Below are 24,470 nucleotides of genomic sequence, written 5' to 3'. Positions count from 1 at the left end.
CTGGGCACCTCAGGGCACAAGTGGCACTGCCTGTTCATGGGCACACAGCTGATGTCTGCCTGGAAGGGGGCACAGGTGTTCATACTTCTATATTTCATATTATACAAGTAAATCTTTATTATCTGGCTCACTTGAGCACTTTTAAGAAACAGCAAAATTTTCCCTCCAGGAACAGGAATTTCATGGAGGTGTACTGATGGCAGGAGGAGAAATACTGATCTTGCCTTCTACTTGTGTCACCAATATGCTCTTTATTATTTCCTCTCCCTATTCCTTCAGGTGTTTCCAACTCTCCTGTTGAAATGGCCATGACTAAGGCCATCTCTTCACTAGACCAGCTGGATCTATGCCCTTCCTGCTGCTCCCACATTTCCTCCTCCAGATGCTTTCTGGTCATTCAAGTGCCTCTCAACTGACTGGTTTCATGCTTGGAGCTTCAGGGAGTTGTCCAATCTTTCTGAAGTTCAAATAAAGATCACATTAGACAACATCATCATTGTGTTTATATCTATCACAAAATTACCTTTTCTTGTGTCTTTGTCTAAAACTGTTCCTGTACAGAAATCCCTTGGGGATGGGGGACATGTCAGATGCTGCTGAGACATCACAGAGAGCTGAGGGAAGAGCTGGGATGGTTATTAAACTGTTCAAACGTTCAACTTGTGTTTGTTGGCAAGTAACCTTTCTGTGCCTCGTGCGTAAAGCCAATCATAAAATATGCATTTTTCACAGTCATGACATGCACCGGTGTCACAATGGCCTCTGGGCACCATGTCACCGCGGGTCACAAAGGCCTGGTGGGCATGGTTGCCCTTTCTCCCAGAGACCTCTTGTCCCATCTTTGTTCCTCCCCTAAACATCCCCAAGGAATCCCTGTGCCAAAGTGCCAAAGTGCTTTTCCCACCCAGCCCACCCTGGGTCCCAGCCCTCAGCCCTGACCTCCTGTAGAAAGACCATCAGGAAGGCAAAAGCTCCATTTGAAGTTAATCTGGTGGCCACTGTGGAAGACTATAAAAAGTGTGTTTTTAAAAAGATTAATAACAAAGGAGGGCCAAGGAAAATGTCCATTCATTATTTCCTAGGGGAGTGGGGGGGAGTGGAATTGTGCTCAGGAATATGCCAGGGGCATCCTGGCATTCTGTGTCAGCCATGGTGTGGGCAGCACAACTGGGCTCTGATTGTCCCCCTGTGCTGGGCACTGCTGTGGTCACGCCTGGAGTGCTGTGTGCACAAGTGTGCCCCCATTAAGATTTGATTAGTGGGAGATGCCTCTGTGTGAATTAAGGTGCCAAGGAGATCATGTACAAAAGTCTACGACTGGGATTTTATTTAACAATAAATGTGGGGTAGGGAGATTGAAAGGGACTGGAAACAGGAGAGTGAGAAAGAAAGAGGGGGAAAGCGAGGTTGCGGTGCGGTGGAGAAGTGATCAAACAAAGGACAGGTCCAGACACTTGTCTCCAGCAGTGTCATGTTGGTCCTTGTCACCCTGCCTTGGGTGCCATCCACCCATCCATCGGTGTGTACCCAGGGTTTTTCTCTCCCTGCTGCCGTTAGCTCTGGGAGCTGCCGCTGCCCCTGGGAGCTGGGCATCCTCAGGGTGATCCTTTGGGCATCGTCCTGGTGCTGGCCCCGGGCTCACTCCTCCGGCTGCCCCCTGAGGCAGCTGAAGGAGAAATGGCGGTGCAGAGCCCGGCGGGCCGTCTTGGCCATGGAGCGCCATCGCCGTGGGGCCGGGGGCTGCGGGACGGCTGCGCTGCCAGCGGGGCAGGCAGGAACGCAGCGTGCCAGGGGCTGGGCAGGCACCGGGCCGGCTCCTGCCAGCGCCTCATCCCTGCTGAGTTTTTCCTGGGGAGGGGCGGCCTGGGCACGGCCAGCCTCCTTGCCAGCTTCTTCGGCCTCGTCCGCAGGGTCAGCAGGCAAGGCACAACCACAGACATTTTTGGGTCTTCGAGTGAGGCCGTGGGGAGGGGCTCGCTGTGCAGCTCGATGCAGGGATCGCTGTCCACGGGAGAAGCTGGGGGTTCTGCTTCCTCCTCTTGCAGCGGGAGAGGCAACGGGCTCTCTGCCTCACTGTCACTCTCTCCTGCCACTGCTCTGTCTTGGAGCTCTTCTTCCTCCCACATTTCCAGGAGCTCGTCTAGAAAGGCGCAGGATGGCGAGTCACCAGAGACAGGGCACAGGCCTGCCAGCAGGTCAGGATGTGCAATCCCTGCGTTCTTTTCTCTCTCTCCCGTGGAGTCCTTGAGGGCATTGCATGACAGCGAGTTGTCCCAGACAGGGCACAGCTCAGCCAGCAACTGGTCAAGAGACACAAGTTCTGAGGACGTTTGTGTCTCTCCTGCAGCATCAGCGATCACACTGCAAGTGCTGTGCGGGACCCAGGGGCCTGCAGCTGCCTCCAGGGTGAGGCTTGATGCATCCTTGAGGATGCACTTGGACCTCATGGGGCTTTCTGCGTCGTCCAAGGAGAAGATGGCTCTAAACATCCTTCATGGACTTTGTCTTCCAGCTCCTCCAGCTCCTCCCTCTTTTTCCGCAGACGCTGCATCAAAGCCTCCTCATCCTCTGGGCACAGCCGCTTGTGCTGTGCAGTTTGCTGGGCTGGCCGACGAATTCCCTCTGCCTCTTGGCGGGCACTTAACCACTTGGGGGTTCTCAAGGTGGACTTGACGGACCTGTTCTCACGCAGGTATGGGCCCAGGTCTCTAAACAGGTCACTGCAGGTGTTGCCCCCATGCCCTTCCTTCACCTTGATGAGCTCCTCTATCTCAGAGTGCCCCAGGTGCTTCCAAGCCGGCTGGGTCCCAGTGCGGATCTGCAGGCCGTGTGCGGGTGGCACGGGTGGCAGGTGATGGCCCTGCCTTGCTGCTGAGCCACGCCAGAGCCCTTCTGTTCTCCTTGCCAGGGAAGGCATTTCCCAGGCCCCACCAGCAGCCAAAGTGCCCCGTGGTGAAGGTGGTACCATCTCTGGCTGGCCTCTGGCCACAGGGCCCACAGCACGAGCTGTGCCTCCAGGAGAAAACCCAGGGGTTGCTCCTGGTGCTGCAGCTGGCAGATGGGGCAGCTTGACCCTCGCAGAGGCTGCTCTTTGCATTTCAGGGCTGAGCTGGCAGGGAGGTACCAGCGGCAACTGAGGGCCGTGGAGAGGCGGCAGGTCCGACACGGACAGTCTCTGTGGCCGTGTGACACTGCTGTGTGGCGTGTTGTTCCTCCAGGTGACCTGAGGTGCCGCCTGTGGCTGCCTGTGGGTCACCTGTGGGAAGCAGGAGGAGGCACGGGATGGAGGTGGCTGTGCGGGCACAGCGTCCCCCACGTGCCTGCAAGGCCGGGCCTGGCCCCAAGGCCGGTGCTGGCCACAGCAGCCAGGCTGGGCCGGGTTCCCAGCTGGGCTCGCTGCCTCTGGGGCATTGCTGTGCCTGGGCCATCCCAGAGCTGTTCCTTCCACAGAGCATGGCCTGGTGCCAGGCCTGGCTGTCCCTGCCCCAGGGCTGTCCCTCTGCAAGCTGTCCCTCCATCCCTGTCCCTCACCTTTTGATGCTTGGGCCTGAGTGGCCGCCCCTCACGGGGCCGGCCGTGGGCATTCTCCTCCTCCTCCTTCAGCATTGTGGCAGTGCTCTGGTGAACACTGGCCACAATCACCCAGGGGAGCTGCTGCCTCCAGAGAAGCTGCTGCCTCCTCAGAGAGCTGCTCTCCTGGCAGTGGCCCCTGCAGGGATTGGCAGCCCCAAGGGTCATGACATGCACCGGTGTCACAATGGCCTCTGGGCACCATGTCACCGCGGGTCACAAAGGCCTGGTGGGCATGGCTGCCCTTTCTCCCAGAGACCTCTTGTCCCACCTTTGTTCCTCCCCTAAACATCCCCTAAACATTCCCCTAAACACAGGAATCCCTGTGCCAAAGTGCCAAAGTGCTTTTCCCACCCAGCCCACCCTGGGTCCCAGCCCTCAGCCCTGACCTCCTATAGAAAGACCATCAGGAAGGCAAAAGCTCCATTTGAAATTACGTTGATGGCTACTGTGAAAGATTATCAATGTGGGTTTTTTAAAAAAGATTAATAACAAAGGAGGGACAAGGGATGGCGGGATTCTGGTCAGGAATATGCCAGGGGCATCCTGGTATTCTGTGTCAGCAATTGTGTGGGCAGCACGACCGGGCTGTGACTGTCCCTCTGTGCTGGACTCTGGGGAGGCCACACCTCATAGCCTGTGCCCAGCTTTGAGTCCCTTTACCCTGTGGCTGCATTTAATACAAATTACCAACTCCTCGAGTGGTAATACAGTTATCTCTTGTGTGTTTGTCATAAATATGTGGTGTATTGCGGATTAGAGGTAAGGGTACAGTTAATGGATAGGTTTTCTCATTTATGGTTCAGAAATACTGCAATTATAGAACATTTCATGCACTGAGTTCATTGTATGTGATTTACATGTTGGATGGATATAATTTGGTTTATCTTCTGACAGGATATACAGGATGATTATAAACAGTAGGCAGAACATAGCCAAAACTAACAAAAGTACAGGTGGATGCAACATTAAATTCAAAATTCCAGTTGCTCCGTGTGGCCATTGTCCTGGTTCAGGGTAAATTTGGGAGAGAATCCCCAAAGGGGTTCCTCTAGAAGGCAGATTCAATTGGCCCCTCCCACAACCGGTTTGGGGAAAAATACTTCCCTGGAGAAAAGTGGAAAAAACTGTTTATTAAACAAGAAAACCTAAACAATATTAAACAACGAAACTTCTTGCCGCTTTAAAAGAGAGAAAAACTCAGAAAAATCCCCCCCTGCCCAGGCTGCAGCTCGGCTCACTCAGTCTTTGATCAGTCCCTCTGGCGCTGGAAATGCCACGGCCCAGGCCCAGCCCGCTGGGCCACAGGTGCGAGCTGCCGGTGCTCTTCTTGGTGTTCAGTCCAGAGCAGGTTTGAGCAGGTCCAAAGAAAAGGAAAAGCCACAGTCCAGGGAACTTCTTTGCCTCAGCTTGCTAGAACTAACTAAAAAGCAAAGGAGAGCTCTGTCTCACTGTCTGTCCGTCTGCAGACAACACAGTCCAGGAGCAGGAATGTGGAGGAGTGAGTGCAGTTTCTGAAAACCAACTCTGCTCTTCTTCTCCCTCCCTTCACTCCTGGAACAAGTCTTAAAGGTGCAAAAGTTATTATTCAGCATAAACAGAACAGACGATTGGCGATAAAAGCATCATACAGTCAACCTAGGATATTCCATCCCTTATCCCCATATCGTCAGCTTACTACTAAAACTAATATATATATTCTAACTCTACAAACACATCCAATATACAGCTATACAAAGATAATGGTAGTAACATTCAGCAAATAGTGGTATTTACACATAGCTCTCACCCAACAATCAAATCTCCCTGAGGTACACATCGTGTTCTTCCATCTTTCTGCATTATCCACCATGTGCAACCTGGTCCCTGAGCAAAGACAATCCCACGAAAGGGTTTGTCTGTACTCGAGGCAGAATTGATCCACACTGTCCTCCCTAACAAACCTCTGACATGCACCACTGGGACTTTGTCTCCATCTCCTATATGCAAAGGCTCAGATTGGGCAGGGCCCACTCGATTGGTAGAACCTCGGGTGTTAACATCTGGTCCCGTCCTGACTGGGCCAAGGGCTACTGCATGAGCAATTTCCTGCTTAATCTGGGAGAAAGCTTGTTGCTGCTCAGGGCCCCAGTGGAAATCGTTCTTCTTGCGGGTGACCAGGTAAAGAGGGCTCACGATCTGACTGTACTCAGGAATGTGCATTCTCCAAAAGCCTATGGCGCCTAAGAAAGCTTGCCTTTCCTTCTTGTTGGTTGGTGGGGACATAGCTGTGATCTTGTTGATGACATCCGTAGGAATCTGACGCCGTCCATCTTGCCACTTCACTCCCAGGAACTGGATCTCTCAAGCAGGTCCCTTGACTTTGCTCCTCTTGATGGCAAAACCAGCTTTCAGGAGGATTCGGATGATTTCCTCTCCTTTCTCATACACTTCTGCTGCTGTGTTTCCCCACACAATGATATCATCAATATACTGTAAATGTTCTGGAGCCTCACCCTTTTCTAGTGCAGTCTGGATCAGTCCATGGCAGATGGTAGGACTGTGCTTCCAGCCCTGGGGCAGTCGGTTCCAGGTACACTGCACTCCCCTCCACGTAAAGGCAAACTGAGGCCTGCATTCTGCTGCCAGAGGAATGGAGAAAAATGTGTTATCAATGTCAATAGTGGCATACCACTGTGCTGCCTTGGACTCCAGCTCGTACTGGAGTTCCAGCATGTCCTGAACAGCAGCGCTCAGGGGTGGAGTCACTTCGTTCAATGCACGGTAGTCCACTGTCAATCTCCATTCTCCTTCAGATTTACGCACAGGCCAAATAGGGCTGTTGAAGGGTGAGTGGGTTTTGCTGACCACCCCTTGGCTCTCCAGCTCTCGAATCATCTTATGGATGGGAACCACAGCATCTGGAGTTGTTCTGTACTGTCGGTGATGCACTGTTGAAGTGGCAATTGGTACCTTTTTCTCTTCTCCCTTCAGAAGTCCTACTGTAGTTGGATTCTCGGACAGTCCAGGCAAGGTGTTCAATTGCTGGATGCTCTCTGTCACTGCAGCTGCTATCCCAAATGCCCACCTGAGTCCTTTTGGGTCTTTAAAATACCCCCCTCAGAGGTAATCTATGCCCAGGATGCATAGGGCCTCTGGGACAGTCACAATAGGGTGTTTTTTCCACTCATTTCCGGTCAGGCTCACCTCAGCTTCCACCAAGGTAAAGTCCTGTGATCCCCCTGTCACGCCAGCGATGGAGACAGGTTCTGCCCTCACATGTCTTGATGGTACCAATGTGCATTGTGCACCAGAATCAACCAAAGCCTTATATTTTTGTGGTTCTGATGTGCCAGGCCAACGGATCCACACAGTCCAGAAAACTCGGTTTTCCCTCACCTCTACCTGGCTAGAGGCAGGGCCCCTCTAAGCCTGGTTATCCTTCTTTCCTTGGGCATATGTCTTAGAGTTTCCTGCAGGGACTGCTGGGCTCCAGGATGGTTTGGATGGGTGGTAACGAAGGATCTCTGAGGCCCGGTCTTTAGAGCATAAGGTTTATTGTAAAGGATGAAGGGCCCTGTTTAGAGTTGCTAGCCGCAACTCGTGGCAGGCCCGAGGAGAGCGGGGAGAGAGACAGAGGGAGAGAGAGAGTGCCAGGTGGGCTTCCCAGCAGGAGGGTCCAAGAGAGAGCGTCCGGTCCCTCGGCCACACCTTATCAGGGGGCTTCAAGGTGGGCTGGGACAGGACTTGGGCCAATGGGGTTACAGACATCGGATACTTCAGGGGAGGGTTACAGGTATGGGATGAACCACACATTGGGGGGTGAGACAGGACATTCCATTTGACCTTAGGATCTATCAGAAAGGGGGGATTGCTTTCAGCTTGGCTGTATTATTGTTTTCGGGATGCTCAGTAATGAAGGTTTGGTATTTCAAACCTTGTTTTCATCTCGATATCTGTATTCTCTGATTCTTTTGCCAGGCCATCATATTTATAGGGCCTTGCTATTTCATCTTCCCCAACAGTTCCTTCCAGGGGATCGGACGTGTCACCATCATCATCCACTGGTCAATCTGTCTTGTCTGTGGACTTTCCACTTCTCGTGCTAGTAGCAACAGCCATTGGTTGAGGCTCACAGTCTGGTTTAGCTGCTGGCTTCGAGCCTGGGCTGTTGGCTGCAGCCTGAGTGACGGGGATGGCTGCTGGTTTATCTCCCTGCCCCCCTTCCTCTGCCTGCTGCCCTACAGTATCTAGCAGGGTGTGATAAGCATATGCCAGGGCCCAGCTCACTGCAATGATCTTTTTCTCCTTAGGGGTATCATGGCACTTCTCTTTCAGGTACTTTGCCACCTCAGCTGGGTTCTGAATTTGTTCACATGGAAAATCCCAGACTATAGGGTCAGAAAACTCCTTTAAGATTTGGCCCATGTCCTCCCATTTCCCACACCACTCAGGATTTCTCACACCTGGGTCTACTCCTGGGTCAGGGGTCTCATCAGCCCCTCTAGAAATCTCAGCCCTCATTCTAGAGAAGCTGCAGACTCTATAGAGAAAGCTTACCAAATTGAATACCAGAAAGATGGTCTCTTTAACATTCAGGGGAAACGGAACATTCTCCAATAGGGATGTAACAGATTCAGAGGAGAAGAAGGAAAGCAAAGGCTGAAAAGCCTCATCTCCTGCTTCTCCTCTAACAAACTGGGTGCACAACCATAACCATGAACCATACATTCCTGGAACAGACTCCAGCACCTTTATAAACCTCCTGCAAGCCATTACAACCAAGCCCAGCCCAATGGATATTCTGGTCAGTGCCCCTCTACTGCAAAAACTACATCTTAGGGACAATACCGAAGCTATTTCTGGGTAAGAAAATAAACCTAAGGACCATAGAGGTAGTAAGACCTCAAAAAACCCTAGGGACCAGAAACACATGCAGGCCTGCATCCCAAGAGACATTATGAATTCAAACAACATAGCCAGTAACTGCTCTATACCAGCCCAGAGTAATTGCAAGCAAAATATGATTAGAACAGGGTTTTTACCACTCTCTCGAGCCTCGAGTTGGGCGGCAAAATATTTGCCCTAGTTTAGGGCAAAATTTGGGAGAAGACTTCCGGAAGGAGCCCCCAGAAAGCAAACCCCCCACGGCCCCTCCCCCACCTGGTTCGGGAAGGATTTCCTCAGAGAGAAGTGGAAAAAACCAGTTTATTTAACAAGCAAAACACTCCCCAATACCAAAAAAAAAAAAAAAAAAAAAAAACCACCAGATGACAAAACTCTTTCACCATTCTGAAGAGATGACAAATTCAGAAAGTCTCTCCTGGGAGTGGTTGCCCAGCTATCAGTCTCCGCACTGGGGATGGCTGCTGCAGGTCACAAAAATGCAGACTCTCGGTGTTTCTTGATGTTTCCCAGGTCCAGGTCCAGGTCCAGAGTAGGTTCAGATGATATTCAGGAAAGGGAAAGGGAAGGGAAAAAGAAACAGTCCAGGGTAAAAATTGGACTGCCTAGCTAAACTAACTAATAAGCAAAAGCAAAAGCAAAAGCAAAAGCAAAAGCAAGCAAGCAAAAGCAAAAGCAAAAGCAAAAGCAAAAGCAAAAGCAAAAGCAAGCAAGCAAAGCCAAGCCAGCCAAGCCTCTCCTAGACACAGACCATGGGGGGAGGTGAGCCGGCTGATAAGAAGACAAAGCAATCCTTCACTTTCAGAGTCAGTCCTGAAGGCACAGAACATAATATCAGGCATGAACAGAACACACGATTTGGGATACAAACACCATACCGTCACCCTAGGACACCCCATCACCCCAGCAATGGAAACAGGTTCTGCCCCCACATGTCCCGATGGTATCAGGCTACACTGTGCACCAATATCAACTAAGACGTCATATTTTTGTAGCTCTGATGTGCCAGGCCAGCAGATCCACACCATCCAGAAGATCCGGTTTTCCTGTGCCTCTTCCTGGCTAGAGGCAGGGCCCCTCTAGCCCGGGTTATTATTTCTTTCCTGGTACATACTAGTGGTACCTTCAAGGGGATCTGACAGGTCATACCCAGCAGCTCGGCCATGCGAGGCTGAGGCTGCCTTCACTTTAGTGGAACTCCCTTGGTTAGTGTTTCCCTCCTTGAGCTGACGCACCCGCGCTGCCAGGACAGAAGTGGGTTTCCCATCCCACCTTCCCATGTCTTCCCCATGGTCATGCAGAAAGAACCACAGGTCAGCCTGTGGGCTGTACCCTCTCTCTCTAGCTGGAGGATGTTGGGCTCTAACTTCGGGGCCTGTGACTCACACGGGTGCTGCATTGATCTTCCTCACTCTCCTGGTTCAGGGAAAATTTGGGAGAGAAGCCCCAAAGGGGTTCCTCTAGGAAGCAGATTCAATCAGCCCCTCCCCTGAACCGGTTTGGGAAAAAATACCCCTTTGGTGGAAAGTGGAAAAAAACACTTATTAAGCAAGAAATCCTAAACAATATTAAACAATAAAACTTCTTGCCGCTCCAAAAGAGAGACAAACTCAGAAAGTCCCCTCCATGTGTTGCAGCTCGGCTCACTCAGTCTTTGATCAGTCCCTCTGGCGCTGGAAATGTCGCAGCCCAGGCCGGGCCTGGTGGGCCACAGGTGCGAGCTGCCTGAGCTCTTCTGGTGTTCAGTCCAGAGCAGGTTTGAGCAGGTCCAAAGAAAAGGAAAAGCCACAGTCCAGGGAACTTCTTTGCCTCAGCTAGCTAAAACTAACTAAAAAGCAAAGGAGAGCTCTGTCTCGCTGTCTGTCCATACACAGACAACACAGTCCAGGAGCAGGAATGTGGAGGAGTGAGTGCAGTTTCTGAAAACAAACTCTGCACTTCTTCTCCCCCCTGCCTTCACTCCTGGAACAAGTCTTAAAGGTGCAAAACTTATTATTCAGCATAAAAAGAACAGACGATTGGGAATAAAAGCATCATACAGTCAATCCAGGACACTCACCTCCTCCTTCATCTCCCTCATCTCCTCTTTGAGGTCCTTGATCACAGCAGAGACATGAGCCTGCATCGGGCCATTGATCATACTCTCATCATTTCTAAGCTTGTTGGCAGCAGAACCCACTGTCTCTCGGTTGGTATTGGCATTAATCGTTGCAATGAAGGTGGTGAATTGAGATGGCCCTAGATTTGCCAGGCTCCACAACATTTGCCCTGGGCACCTGACCTTGTTGGGGTCATTAGCGTGCTGTCCATCCCTCCCAAAGAGTACCTCCAATACTGCCACTTCTCTCAGCTGTTGGATCCCTTCCTCAAGGGTCTTCCAGCACATTCTATAGTGGTGCTCCTGCATTCTCTCCATGTGGACAAACCTCTCTCTGACACTCATTAAAAGCCGCACCCACAGGGAAAGGGACCCTGACTCCCTTACGAAAATCTGATTCATACCTGAGTCCTGGGTCAAGGCTCCCAAATTCCTTGCCTCACCACCATCCAGTTGCATGCCTGTACCCATAAGGTCCCAGACCCAGAGTAACCAGGTTGGATAAGCCTCACGTCCCTGTCATACAATGTCTTTATGCAGATTACAGAGACCTTCGTACGTCAGGGACTCAGTGATGATCTCAACCATTGGCTCCCCTGTGGGTGGTGAAGGCCCTCCATTCTTATCCTTGTCTGGGTGCTCTGATCTCATCTTAGACTTCCTCGTTTCCACAGGGGTGACTGCTGCTGGCTGTGACTGCCCTTGTGGTTCAGCTGGAACCTGGACGGTTGTAACATCTGTGGGTTCCACTGCTGCACCATCAGACTCTCCCTCTTTGAGGCAGGGGGAGGGTTTCTCACCAGCTGGGGAAATGTTCTCCTTCAGCATCTGGCCCATCTCCTTCACCAGAACCCCCATCCAGTCTGAGTGGTTCATTTCTAAGGTGGGCTGTGGGGCAGGGTCAGGTTCTGGGGCAGCAGCATCCCTAGTCTCTGGGGTAGGTGTCAGGCTGGTTATCCAAGTTAATCTTCCCTTATCTCTGAATGCTAAATGTAACAGGCCTATCAGCAACACCAACCATTGTATGATATCATTAGTATTTAGAGTGGATCTGAACCCTTTGAGAATTGGTGCGGGAGACCCAAAGAGCTGGGTGAAGGGCTGGGAGAAAATTTCCCCTGGTGTCATTTCCTCACAGTGGGTACCATTATTAAAGTAACCCCAAAACCATATAGTTAGTGTGTGATAGCTCTGAATCCACGTGCCTGCCTTCCAGCAGAACTTAAAAGATCCATGAATTCCTCACCTTATTAAGCCATAAAGCAAACTGGAAAATAGCCACAGTAGCCTTAGTTATGGCTAGCCTGTGTTCCCAGGGATTGCTGGGGTGCTCCTGATGGGGCAGAAGGAAGAGATCCAGGCCCTCCGTGAGTGTGAATGAGGGCAGTGAGCTGTCAGCAGGGGCTGGCTGGGCAAGCTGCAATGCCTGGGCAGGGAGCTGCAATCCCAGCCCCAGCTGTGGTGGGCTTCACTCCCTGTGTGGATGAGGGGTGGCATGAGCAGAGCACACAGAGATTTCAGGAACGTGGGCGGGGGGATTCATGGCCAGCACCTTGCAGCTGATCCCCTTGCCCCTTCCTCTCTTGTGGCCATGGCAAGAACTGGGTGGGATGGCCCTGGCAGAAAGGTCTCCTTGGATTCCTGCAGATCCAGGCTCTGACCGTGGCTCTGTTCCTCTCTCTTCCAGCCCTTCAAGCCCTGAGTGAAGACGACAGCCCCTCCCACATAAGCATATTTGTTCAGGTGATGTCTGAGGGAAGAGCTGGAGAACTACTTCCATCTGCTGGCTCAGAAGAACCAGTGTCTCTTTAAGACCTGCAGATCCCTTGGAAGGTGAGACCACCTGGAGACCAGAGGAGACCAGCTGGAGCTCCAGGCACAGCTGGTGACTGGCACAGCTGAGCCTCTGGGAAGCTCCCATAGCTCCTGCCTTCTCCCTCCCTGTTGACAGCTCCCTCCCTGCAGCCCTCAGACCCTGCCCATCCCCTTTCTTCCCTTCCAGCTCATCCCTTTGCTTTGCCTTCCATTCATAAACTGTTTGGCTGCTTCACTTACCTGCATCTCTGTGGAGCTGAAGCGATGCAAATCCGGGGCCCTGGGACACAGAGGCCCCTCCTGCCGTTCTCTTCCACGCCGTGTTTTGTGCACACACACAGAGGAACGAGGGCAGATCAGTGCTGAAGGTCCAGTTCCACAACACTGTGGAGTTACAGATCTTGCTGAGCACCCTGGAGCCCCTGGATGTTGGAAGAGCCAAGCTGAGGATGCTCTGAACCCAGCTGTGAGGGATTCCATGGCAAGCATCCACAGAGGGCAAAGGAGCTTGGAATGATGGAAGTTTTCAAGAAGAGCTTCCTGAAAGCACAGCAGTGCTCCATCCCTGCACAGGATCAGGAAGAGGGCAGAACCAGAGACCATCTGGGCTTAACAGAGAGCTTTGGGTGTGCCTAAGAGCAAATGAAGCAGCAGCACAGTGCCCGAGACTCAGGCATGTGACCGTGCCAGTGCCCGGAGCGCTGTCAGGCAGTGCTGGGATCCCGGGTGTGGTTCTGGTCCCCACAAGCAAGGAATGGCAGCCCCAGCCTCAGACCCAGTCAGAAAGCCAACCAAGTGAGACCAGAGGGAGGGCACCCTTCCAGGTTCTCTTGGGCATGGCAGCAAAACAACCCCTGCTGCTTCTTCCTCCGCCTGTGTTTGGGCTGTGCTGGTGGCAGAGCCAGCCAGGTTGTGCTCTGCGTTCCAAAGGCTCTTGAGAGTGGGCATGAAAAGCGCTGTGTGCACAGTGGAGACTCCTGGAAGGTGCTGGCAAGAGCGTCCTGCGGGAACAGGGCTCTGGGCTCTGGCTGGAACAGCCTGGTTTTGCTGCTGTGACCCCAGGCAGGAGGTGAGGCAGGTGAAGAGGCAGCAGGCAGCCTGTGTTTGTAGAGGGCCTGGGGCTGCACCTCTGAACCTCCACCTGGAAACCCACTTGGGGGAATAGGAGCTACAGCTGGAGTGCCTGTCCTGAAAGGACCTGAAGTCATTCAGCCTTGCCAGCTTTTCTTAAGAGTGTCTTGGTGTTCCCCAGGAAAGCTACACGTTTGGGGAAATGCCTTTGGAGGAAAGGGGCTTGCTTCTCAAGGGAAGTGCTTCCCAGGGAGCTCCCAGTCAGGCAGGTGCAAGTGTCCCCCTTGGGCTCTCTGTGGTCCTTTCAGTCCTTGAGGCCCTTTGCGCTTGGCAGAGGGGCAGGGCAAGGGAGAAGGCTGCGAAGAGCAGGTTTGGCATCCGCCTGGACCTGCGGAGACCAACCCAAGCACCTGCAGCATGGTGTGTTCCCCCCTTTGGACAGAGGCTTGAGCAGCAGCATCTCTGTCCAGCCACGAGCCCCAAAGCTCTCTTTGAGAGCTGTGAATTAAAAGGCCTTTACACACACACTTTTCACATCTTCCCAGTCTGCTGGGTTTCAACTCTTGGCAATATGCATTTGCCTCTTGCTTGGTGGATGCTGCTGTGGACCAGGGCCAGCACAGAGCTGGGCTGTGAGGGCCAGGCAGCGTGGAGAGTCTTGGCTGATCTTGGTGTGTCCCTGGCCTCAGAAAAGGCTGGGAAAGTTTGCCTCCCAAGGCATCCTGCTCATTGGCTCTCACCGTGCATCTTGGAGAGAACAAGGTAGGCATTTCTGGCAGCTGGGCATCAGCAGGCCTTAAAGTGGGGGTGTGTTGTGGAGCGAGCCCAGCTGAGATACCCTGAGGGGAGCCCAGTGCTCCTTGCTCCCCTGTGCTGACACGTGAGCGTTTCTCTGGTTTTGGGATGACCCTGGCTGTGTCAGGGGGTGCTACGTGGACACGAGACAGCCGGTCCCGTCCCGCTGGGTCCCAGCAGTACCTCGCAGCAGTCCTGCATCCACGTCAGGATGCTGGCCAAGAGAGGTCCTGGAAGCTGAGGCAGCTGATTTTAAGCTTGTGCAGTGCCTACAGGTCAAGGCCAATGGATACAGCAGTCCTGAGGGGTCTCCCTTATTCAAAGAAATCGGCAGACAAATGCACTGTCTGCCAAAAGCCCTTTTACTGACCTGGCAGGAGGGCAGGGGTCTGCACCCACTGGAATGTTTCTCCACCACCTATAAATTTCAGTGGGTTGATGTAGGAATTGTATCAAACATACCATCCGTCTTTACACTGCTGAGGTGATTCGATAGGCAGGGGTTTAGAAATACATTGTGTCAGATTGCTGTACTTGAAGCTGATGTCCAGGCCCTGGCCAGGAGCCGTCTCCATGCCCCAAAGCAGCACAAAGTCTTCCTCATGGCTTCCCTGCACAGGGCTGACTCCACACTTGCCCTTAGTTCTTCTGGTAGACTATGGCTAAAGCTTTTTGTCAAGTCACTCTCAGGTCAAGTTAGGCCTGCCAGGTTTTTCCTTATGCTAACTGCTGCTAAGTACTTAGGTAAGTCTGTGCTAATTCCTTGTTTACTCATGTGAATTGCTTGTGCTTCCTTCTGTCAAACAAAGGCCTCGTTTCATTGCCAAAGGTGCCGGAGGCCACCCGCTCCTTGTGGCAGCAGTTGCTTTCCTGTGGAATGTTCTACCTCCCCAAGAGTAAAGAGGGAGCTGGAGAAAGAGCTTGCCAGGCTGCTCTCCATCCTCTCCAACCAGCACTCGTGGGTCAGTGGAGAAGTCCGAGCTGAGCGCAAAGGTGCAAATGGAACAGCCGTGCACAGGAAGGCTCGGTGGGAAGGATGATCCAGGAACCACAGGCCTGGCAGCCTGAGCATGCTCCAGGGGAAGGCCTTGGAGCAGATCCTCCTGAGTGCCATCCCACGGCACCTGCAGGGAACCAGGGCGTCTGCTGGAGGGTGGGGAAGCTCTGCGGAGGGACGGGGACAGCTGGGGCTCCTGGCGGGTTGTTGAGGGATCTGTGCGGAAGTTTGGGGGGGTTGGTGCTGGTGGGGTGTTGGAGAAGGAGTTGTGTGGAAGGTGAGAGGTTTAGGCTGGAATTTGAGTCAGTTGGAAGGCAGCATCTGTGCTTTGGCACAGCTTTGGTTAGGGAGGGCAGAAAGAATATCTGTGACTTTTCCTCTTCATGGTCCTGATTCTGCTGCAGGGAACAAGAGGGGAGAGCTGCACTTTATTGGCCACTTAGATATCTGTACTAGGGGAGGATTAGCCCTTTTGCCATCTGCTCATTTCTTTGGGCTACTTTTGTACCACTGAGTGGACTTTCATTTCTTGAGAGCTTTTTTCCTTAAGAGAATTAGGATATTATCATCCCTTCATAGAAAACCAAAGAATGGCCCTTGTTTTTGCCCTTTTTTTGTGTAGTCTTATGTTCTGTAAAGTGATCCTCAGTGGATGAGGTTAAAGCAAATGAGTTGCTGGTTTGAGATGGGAAGCAAAATTCCAACTCTTCACCTCCTCACGCCATCCAAATTAATTTGGGAAGTTTGCAAATATTTGGAACTACTTGAGTTGAACAATGGGAAGGAAAGCTTTCCTGAACTGAGGATTCTTACTTGCCAGATTCTTCTGTGCCTTTGCCACTAAGGTGTTTTTGTGCTGAAGGCAATAACTTCAATGAGAAAATAATTTCAGCATGGGGCAAGAGCTTCTGACAGAGACCAAGTGTTGCCAGCAGTTGCTCCAGGTGCTCCTGCCAAGAGCCCCTGCAGGCAGGAGCGCAGCCCCCAATGCACGTGGGCTTTGGCTCCCTCTGGCACAGAAGCCCCCCACGGGCACAGGTCTCTGGGGCAGGAGAAGGGCACCAGCGCTGCCAGGGCTCGGGGGGTGGCAGGTCTGCTTGGGCAGGGACTCTGCCACACCTGCTGATGTCAGCGCTCCCCGGGCCCCAGGGGTCAGAGCAGCATTGGTGCCCTGGCCCACACGTTCCTTGTCTGTGTCACACCCGCGGGTTTAGGATGGCCACCAGCCGGGACGTGTCCCAAGGAGGCCGTGCCAGCTTCTGTGGAAGGACCTGTGCCCTTCCCAGCACAGCTGCGTCGGCAGCCCTGGGGGCTCCTTCTGCTGCCCTGAGCCCGCAGAGCAGGGCAGCGTTTGCTGATGGTTTGAGCCGTTCCTAAAGACCCTGTTGGGCTCTCTTAGACACTTGGGGTGAGGGATTCCTTCCAACCTGGGCCGCTTTGGTTGGGCTGGGGTCAGCCCCAGGGCAGGGGGCAGTGTGTGCAGGGCCCCTTTGTGACACGGTGCTGCGTGGTCACCGTGTCATGGAACGGGACAGCATGTCCAAGGGCCCTTTGTGACACGGGGTGACACAGGAGCTGGCGGTGACAAGACCACGCCACAGTGCTTGGAGCACACGACAGGACAGGATGGGACAGAGCGGTGCCGTGAGGAGCCCCCGCACAGCGCACTCGTTCGTGTCTGACCTGGAGCTTTTCCCAGGCGTTATTCCTGCAGGTACCCTTGAGGGCAGACCTTGGGACTTGGTGCCCCGGAGGCATCTCCCATCCCTGCCACTGGTGCCCTCGAGGCCAGACCACAATCAATCCTTGACAGGATTCTCCTGTCCTTGTGGCAGGAGCCCTCGAGACCAGAGTGCAGGACTTGCTGTCCTGTAGCCTTCCTGAGGCTTCTCTCTTGAAGGTGCCTTCCAGGCACGACTGCAGGACTTGCTGACTCGGAGCTTTTCCGAGGCATCTCTCCTGCAACTCGCCACAAATCCAGTCACTGCCATGGAGCAGAGATCCCTGAGAGGGCCCAAGCTGGCCTGGGTGCAGGAGGAGGAAGAAGGCCCTGGAGCTTCCCCAGTAGAGGAGATCAAAGAGGTGGTGCGGTTCAAGACTCTACAGGAGGGTGAGTGGCAGAGCTGGGCTTAGGGGTGGTGCCTGCAGCCAGCTTGGCACCATTGCATCCCATCCCACTGCATCCCACTGCATCCCATCCCATGGCATCCCATGGCATCCCATGGCATCCCATGGCATCCCATGGCATCCCATCCCATCCCATCCCATCCCATCCCATCCCATCCCATCCCATCCCATCCCATCCCATCCCATCCCCTGGGGACATGCCCATGGACAGGACAGAAGAGGGGCCGGGCAGACACCCCGCCGTGGCCCTGCTCCATCCCCTGGGGCATCCCGGGGCTGTCCCTGCCTGGGGAGCGCAGGGCTGGGCTGTGTTCTCTGGCCTCTCCCGCAGCCCCTCAGCTCTGGCTGCGCTTGCTCTTTGCCAGATGCAGCCGTGGACCGCACACAAGAGCAGGACCCTGCCCGTGGCCTCTTCCGCAGAACAGTGGAGGTACCTGCAGCCATCCCCACCTGGGCTGGGCCTGCTGTCACCGCTCAGCCGAGCACTGCGCTTGGATCATTCCGTGGAACATCCCTGGCTTCCTGCCCTTCTCCTACACCTGGTTTGCAAATTCATCAAGAGGATTCAGGAGGAAGAGACCCACACCATGGGCACAGGGCTCAGAGCATATTCACACACCTTCAAAGCCAAAACCTGTGCTGCCCTGCTGGATATGCTCGTAGCAGAGGGGTTTTGCAATCCAAAGCAAATAAGCAGCCTGTGGCCAGGGTTTGATCCTCCCAGGAATTGCTTGGCCTCCCAAGCCACGCCTGCTGGTCACTGGAAGCCTTTGAGGCCATGGCAGTGTGGTAGGAAGGGAAGCACTTCTCTGGGGAAGCTGGGGACATTCCTCCCTCTGGCAGCTTTCCAAGTCTCCCCGTGCCTTCTCCAGCTGCCCGCCATGGTGAGGTACATCCACCAGTGGCTCATGGACAATCAGTTTGCTGAGCAGAGGCTGAACAGGCCCTGCTGGATCTCACCGAAGAACAGCCCGCTGACGTAGTAATGACGCTCCTGTGTGTGGCCCCATCCTGTGACAGGTATGGGGCCACCTGCCCAGAGGGCTCAGGGCTCCCCAGCCCATCTGTACAGCCTGTGCCAGGTGTCTGACCAACAGAGAGTCCCCAGGGCCCTCTGGCTGCACCCCTTCAGATTCTGGCCTGAGAAATGCCTGCAGCCTCGGGAGAGATGTGATGGGCGAGGCCCCTGTCAGTCAAAGCAGGGGCTGGTCCATTAACCCAGTACAAGGCAGCCTGCACTGTGACACACGGCAACAGAGTGCCAGGCACAGCTGCGGGTGCTCCCCATGAACCTCAGCTCTGGGACCCCTGTCTGCCCCAAGCTTCAGGGCTGCAGTGGGAGCCCGGCTGGGCTCTGCCCTGGGGCCATCCTGCAGGGACAGCTGCAAACAGGGAGCATTCCCTTGCCACCAAGAGCCAAGCCAGGGCTGCAGGGCAGCTGCTCCAGCCCGGACTGCACTGCTGAGTGCTGTGCTCTGGGGCTGGGGCTCCCCGCACAGGGGACTGGACTGGTGTGCCAGAGGAGACAGAGAAGCTGCAGCTTCAGCCTAACTGAGGTGGGTGCATGGGCTGGGAAGAGTGGGGAGGCTCAAGGGGATTCACAGAGCTCATTGTGCTGGAAGGACAAGGAAAAGGGAGTGGGAACTCAGCAGTGAGGAGAGCTGAGGGCTGGAGAGCAGCTCTGAAGGACACTAAAATCCAACCAGACCTCTGAGACATTGCTGCTCCTCAGCCCGTGACAGGATGAGTCCCTAAGCCTGGGGCTCGGCCTTCCTCGTGGTGAGGGGCATCAAGGAAGGCAACAGTGTGATGGAGACTGCCACGGGCTGGGAACTCACTGGGGGAAAAGAGGGAGCAGTTGGGAAGTAAAAGGCAGGTGGGGGAGAGAACTGTTCAGAGAAGGGCTGAGCTACAGCTTGAGCAAGCTGCAAAATGTCATTTGGGGTCATCCCAGATTGATTTCATTTCAGAAGCTATTGAACAAGTTTATTTTTTGGGTGGTGGCATCTTTTCCCTTGGAGGTGTACATTCTGCAAACTTGAGCTGTGTTGCTGAAATGCTCAAGCAAGGCGGTGCTGCAGGTCACACCATTTCTTCTTTGGCTGATTCTGGCCCGGTGCTGAGCTCCAGCAGAGCCCTGGCAGAGCCCAGAGCAGCCTCAGCACCTGCAGAGCCCGGCTGCAAGGAGAGAAACCAGAAAGTGCCCCTCAGCTGAAGGCTCCTGTCCCCTTGTCCCAGCCGCCCGCGGTGCCCAGGCCATGCTGGCCGTGCCCAGAGCGGTGCCCAGAGCTGCCCATCACTGCTGCCTTTGGCAGCAGAGCAGGAGGGCAGGACATGTGCCCAGCCTGCAGCCAGCCACGGCACATCCAGCCCTCAGCAGCTGCCCGGAGCAGGATGCTCCTGTGCTCGCTGCCATCTCCCCAAAGCTCTGATCCCACCATGCCAAGCAGACGGGACCCACCTGACGCCATCCACCGCTGGAAGAAAAGCTGCTCCCAAACGATGTCCTCAGCCTTCTCCAAGGGCACGGCCCATCCACGCCGCAGCTGCTCCCAAGCACTTCCCGATCCAGTCTGGACCCCACCTGGAACGCTTCCTCTAGAAAAACACACAACAAATTCTTGAAAATAGATTACAGACAAAAAGGGGAACAAGAAAAAAGGTCAGGGCCTTGAGGAAGGCTCAACCCCTGCATGCCAGGGAAAACCCACCCACAGGTGAGGGAAGCCCAGGCTTTCTCCCTTCCCCCTGCACTGCCCCCAAAATAACGCTGATCCCAAAGCAAACAAGGGCAGTGGAGCAGCCCAAGCCCTTCCTTGCCTGCAAAGCAAAGCAGCCCCTGCACAGGTTCTGGAGTCCCACCTCTGCTCCCACCATGGGGGTTGGTTTGTGTCGGGCTGGCTGCCCCAGCCCCAGCCCCAGCCCGGGGCATGGTGGGTGCTGGGGGCTGTTGGCAGGGCCAGGAGCCCACTCCCATTTCGTACCCACCCCAGCCCATGCCCCCAGCCCTGCCAAAAGCATCCTGGCAGCCGACTGAAGGATCAGCTGCATCCCCCCCAACAAAGGGGGAACCTTTGGTTCCCAGCCAGGCTGTGCAATGCCCAAATCTGGGAGCATCCCCTGCGTGTGGACTCATCTGCAAATTCCCTGTGGAGCCTGGCTTTGGAGAAGGTGCCAGAATCCAAGTCCATCATCTTCAGCTGGCCAGGCCGAGGAAGAGATTGTCATCCTTGAGGTTGTCCTTGGTGTCTCCAGCAGCAGCAGCCCCACCTGGTGCAGCTTCTCCAGGGGCTCCTTCTCCTTCCCTGGGGCCAGACCAGGCTGTCAGGGTTCTGCCCAGGGCCCCAGCTGTCAGGGAACCAGGACAAGCAAAACCCGGGGGATGGTGGCCACCAGTGCTTGCCACACCAGGTCTCCAGCTCAGCTCCAGCCCAAGAGCTGCATGTTCCCTTCTGCTGACCCCTGCTCAGAGCTACAGGCAGCACAAAACCTGTCTGGTTGGCTTTGCCACTGATTGCCAAGAGATGTGTGGAGCTGTTACCTGCCAGGCCCCTGGATCCAACTGTGCACCTGGATCTCTCCCATCCTCTAGGGCAGAGGAACACCCTGCACCCAAGGATCACAGAAAAGCTCTTCTAAGGATGGCCTGTCCAAGGGCTGCATGGACAAACACCTCTTAATGACATCCTGGCACTCTGGGGAGAGAAACCAGGAATCACCAGTCAGTTGGAGAAGTTGCCCCCCTGTTCCCATGCCCCGGCCATGCTGGGTGTGCCCAGAGCTGGGCCTAAACCTCCCCATGGATTCTCTGTTTGGAGGAGAGCAGGAGAGCAGGACATGTGCCACCTCCTCAGCAGCTGCCAGAGCAGGATGCCCACGAGCTGCTGCTGTCTCCCAGCACTGGTATTGCCCCTGTGCCCAGAGATGAGGATCCACCTTGAGAGAGCCGTCGTGGGAACAAGATCCGCCCCCAGATGATCTCCTGGCCCCTCCTGAACGGGTGCTTGCCCATGACCAGGTGGCACAGCAGGAGGCCCAGGGACCAGATGGTCGCTGCCTCGCCATGGTAGCGTCGGTGGTGGATCCACTCTGGTGGGCTGTAGGACAGGGTTCCTGTGGAACACAGACAGAGTTCAGCAGGGGGATGCTGCTGCTCCCAGAGCCTGGCCCCAGCACCCCTGGGCATGTGGGGGCTGCCCCAGTGGCACACGGGGTGACCGCTGCCCTCTCGCCAGCACCTGGGACTTGTGTACTGACTCGGGGCTGGAAAAGAAGCCACTGGTGCTGGAAGAGGGCAGCAGAAACCCTGGGAAGGCCCAACCATGACACACAAAAGAAAAACTCACCCAGTGGTGGAGAAACTCACTCGACTACCTGCCTGCACAGCCCCCCAAAAATGTTAACAAGTCAAGGCAAACAAGGGGAGCAGAGCAGTCCAAGCCCTTCCTCGCCTGCACACCAAACTGTCCAGGGCACGGGGTCAGACTCCCCTCTCTGCTACCCACATGGGGGTTTTTGTCAGGCTGGCTGCCCCAGCTCCAGCCCCAGCCCAGGGCACAGTGGGTGCTGAAGGCTGTCAGCAGGGCTGGGAGCTGGACCCCTCACACCCCCACCCAAATCAACCTGGCTCCAGCATTAATCCCATCCCAGCTGCAATAGGGGGAGCCCCGGTGCTGCACCCCGGCTGGGCCATGAGATGCCCAGGAGCATCCCCTGGCAGGGCTCACCTGCAAACTGGGTGTAGGCTGTGTCTTGGAGGAAGGCGCCACAGCCAAATTCGATCAGTTTCAGCTGCCCGGTGGCCAGGTCGAGCAGGATGTTCTGGGGCTTGATGTCCCTGTGCAGGACCCCGCAGCTGGTGCAGTGCCGCACGGCCTCCAGCACCTGGCGGAACAGCCCCCGCGCCTCCTCCTCCGGCAGGAACCTCCGCTCCGCCAGGAAACCCGACAGGTCCTGGCACCGCTCCGGGCGCTCCAGCACCAGCAAGAAGCTGTCGGGGAGCTCGAGCCACTCCAGGAGCTGAATGACACCAGCGCAGCCAGAGGCCACCTTGGCCAGCAGCACGATCTCCAGGGGTGCGCTGGTGCCGTCGGGCTGCGGGAGGAGCGCGATGCCGTCAGTGGGGCTGAGGCCGTGCCGGGGCTGGGGAAGCCCTCAGCCAGCCCGGGATGCTGTGCATGCCCCGCTCAGCCCACGCCCGCTCTCCCTGCAGGGCTCCCGGCAGCTCCCACCCTGCCGGGCCCCGGCTCATCCCCGCCCGGCACGGCCCGGCTTCTGCCGCTGGCCCCGCTCACTCACCAGCTCGCCCCAGTGCCGGATGCGATCCTGCGGCACCCTTTTGATGGCCACCTGCGAGCAAGGGACAGCAGCGGGTTCACCTCACCCCCCGCCTAGCCCAACCCCATCCTCCTCCTCCTCCTCCTCTGCCGGAGCCTTCCCCCAGATTGGGGTGACTCCGGGTGGTGGTAAAGTCTCTCCTCCAACCCGTGCCTTCAAAGAAAGACTCAGCAGTCTTCAGTCGTCTGGTCTCAAGGCAGTTTATTGCATGTTATCTCAAGGCACACAGACTCCCTGACATTGTCCCTGATTTCTTCTCCCTCTGCGTCTCTCTCTGCGTCTCTCTTCGTCTTCTTCTCTGTCTCCGTCTCTGTCCCTGTCTCTGTCTCTGTCCCTGTCTCCCTCTCCCGAGGGGCTGGTGCCATCTTTTATATCACACATTACGTATTAGGTGTTTATAGTTTTTCCCCAATGCCTATTACCTATGTTGAACAGTGACTTTCTACTCTAAACCAATCTGTGAGTGCCAACACCACCAAGAACATGGGGAATAGGAAGAAGAAAGGAGGAGGAAAGGGCACGCCCAAATCCCTCCATCTTAGAACCTCTGACCCCCATGTACAAAACTCAGACCCCTCTGTACAAGGCCTAAAACCCCCCTGTACAGCACTCAAAAATCCTACCTTTCACTTTGTGACTACATCTATTATAATATCTAAACTTTTGTGATTTCTTGTTCTTCCTGCAAGGTTGGTAAATTGTTCCATGGGTCAGACTCAAGACCACAGGGGTTCCTGGCCGCCTGCCAGGGTCTCAGAGGCTTCTGCCCTGGGCCCGGAACATCCAAGAGTGTCTGAGGGACACCTTGGGTTCCGACACTCCTCCTCCTGCGCCCGCCGCCGGCCCCGCCGCTGACCAGGGCGCCGTCCGAGAGCCGCGTGGCCGCGAAGACGCTGCCGAAGCCGCCGCTGCCCAGCAGCGAACCCAGCCGGTACCGCTCCTGCAGGGCCTCCTGCGCCTTCCCTGCGGGCGGGACGCGGCTGTCAGCACTCGGCCCGGGGCCAGGAGCGGCCCCCGAGCGCCCCCCGAGCGCCCCGGGCCGGCCATGCCCAGGCGTTCTCTCCTGGCAACGGGACAGTGGCGGCTCGGGGCCGGCGGCCGCGCTGCCGAGCGGCGGAGCTCGGGCTGGGGAAGCCGCAGCGGAGGCGGCGGCAGCGGCCGCGCCGCCTGTGTCCTCCGCGGGGCCCAGGAGGAGCCGGCGCCGGGGCTGGGACTGGAGCCCACGTCGGGGCCAGGGCCGGGCTCGGGCCAGGCGGAGCCAAAGGGCGGCGATGCCGCCCCAGCCCCAGGCACTGATGCCCGCCCAGCAGCGCCAGCGCCAGCACGGCCAGAGCCGGGCGGGGGCGAGACCGCGGCGGGACGGCCGGGGATGAAGACGGGGATGGGGCAGCCCCGCCCGGGGCCGGGGGCGGGCCGGGGGCATGGCCCGGCCGGGCATGGGGAGAGAGAGACTGGGAGAGGAGGGGACAGCGGGAAAGGGAGAGCGGGAGAGGCTGCGGGACAGCGGGAGAGGGAGAGGAGGAGCAAGAGGGAGTCGACAAAGCCGCTTCTTTCGCTGCTTTCACTGCTGCTGCCGCTGCTGCTGCTGCTGCTGCTGCTGCAACTGAAGCTCCGGGGCCGTTTGTCCCCGTGTCCGTTTGTCCGTTGCCCGCTCGCCCCCGCGCCCAGCCCCGCGCTCCCCGGGGCAGCCCCTGAGCCTTTCCAAACACGGGAACCTTGCCCTGTTCAGCCCAGACCCAGAGTCTGGACTCCTGCCCAGGGGCACAGGAATCCCCT

At 55.7% G+C, this 24,470-nt stretch overlaps 2 protein-coding genes, 1 long non-coding RNA gene and 1 pseudogene across 3 annotated transcripts; all 4 read right to left on the bottom strand.

Annotated features, from left to right (window-relative positions):
* The window catches only part of LOC128782943 (zinc finger protein 239-like), a 138,432-nt pseudogene that overhangs the window by 94,326 nt on the left and 19,636 nt on the right, over nucleotides 1-24,470 (bottom strand).
* On the bottom strand, nucleotides 1,357-3,830 carry LOC128782933 (uncharacterized). Its single transcript, XM_053933489.1, has 2 exons — nucleotides 3,532-3,830; nucleotides 1,357-3,256 (listed from the first exon to the last, which is right to left on the bottom strand). The coding sequence occupies exons 1-2, from the start codon at nucleotides 3,736-3,738 to the stop codon at nucleotides 2,444-2,446; spliced, it is 1,020 nt and encodes a 339-aa protein (XP_053789464.1). The 5' UTR covers nucleotides 3,739-3,830; the 3' UTR covers nucleotides 1,357-2,443.
* Nucleotides 19,317-20,369, bottom strand: LOC128782987 (uncharacterized). The gene is made up of 2 exons (XR_008428936.1): nucleotides 19,819-20,369; nucleotides 19,317-19,535 (listed from the first exon to the last, which is right to left on the bottom strand). It is a non-coding gene; the product is annotated as an uncharacterized LOC128782987 (long non-coding RNA).
* LOC128782980 (serine/threonine-protein kinase pim-1-like) lies at nucleotides 20,570-24,281 on the bottom strand. Its single transcript, XM_053933574.1, has 6 exons — nucleotides 23,551-24,281; nucleotides 22,656-22,706; nucleotides 22,085-22,451; nucleotides 21,294-21,470; nucleotides 20,899-21,052; nucleotides 20,570-20,705 (listed from the first exon to the last, which is right to left on the bottom strand). Exons 1-5 carry the CDS (start codon nucleotides 24,130-24,132, stop codon nucleotides 20,946-20,948), a joined length of 1,284 nt encoding a protein of 427 aa, XP_053789549.1. The 5' UTR covers nucleotides 24,133-24,281; the 3' UTR covers nucleotides 20,570-20,705; nucleotides 20,899-20,945.

Source organism: Vidua chalybeata (genome assembly GCF_026979565.1).
Source record: "Vidua chalybeata isolate OUT-0048 chromosome W unlocalized genomic scaffold, bVidCha1 merged haplotype SUPER_W_unloc_5, whole genome shotgun sequence".
Lineage (NCBI taxonomy): Eukaryota > Metazoa > Chordata > Aves > Passeriformes > Viduidae > Vidua > Vidua chalybeata.
Note: the sequence above shows the minus strand (reverse complement) of the source record. Positions and strands in the feature narration are given on the sequence as shown.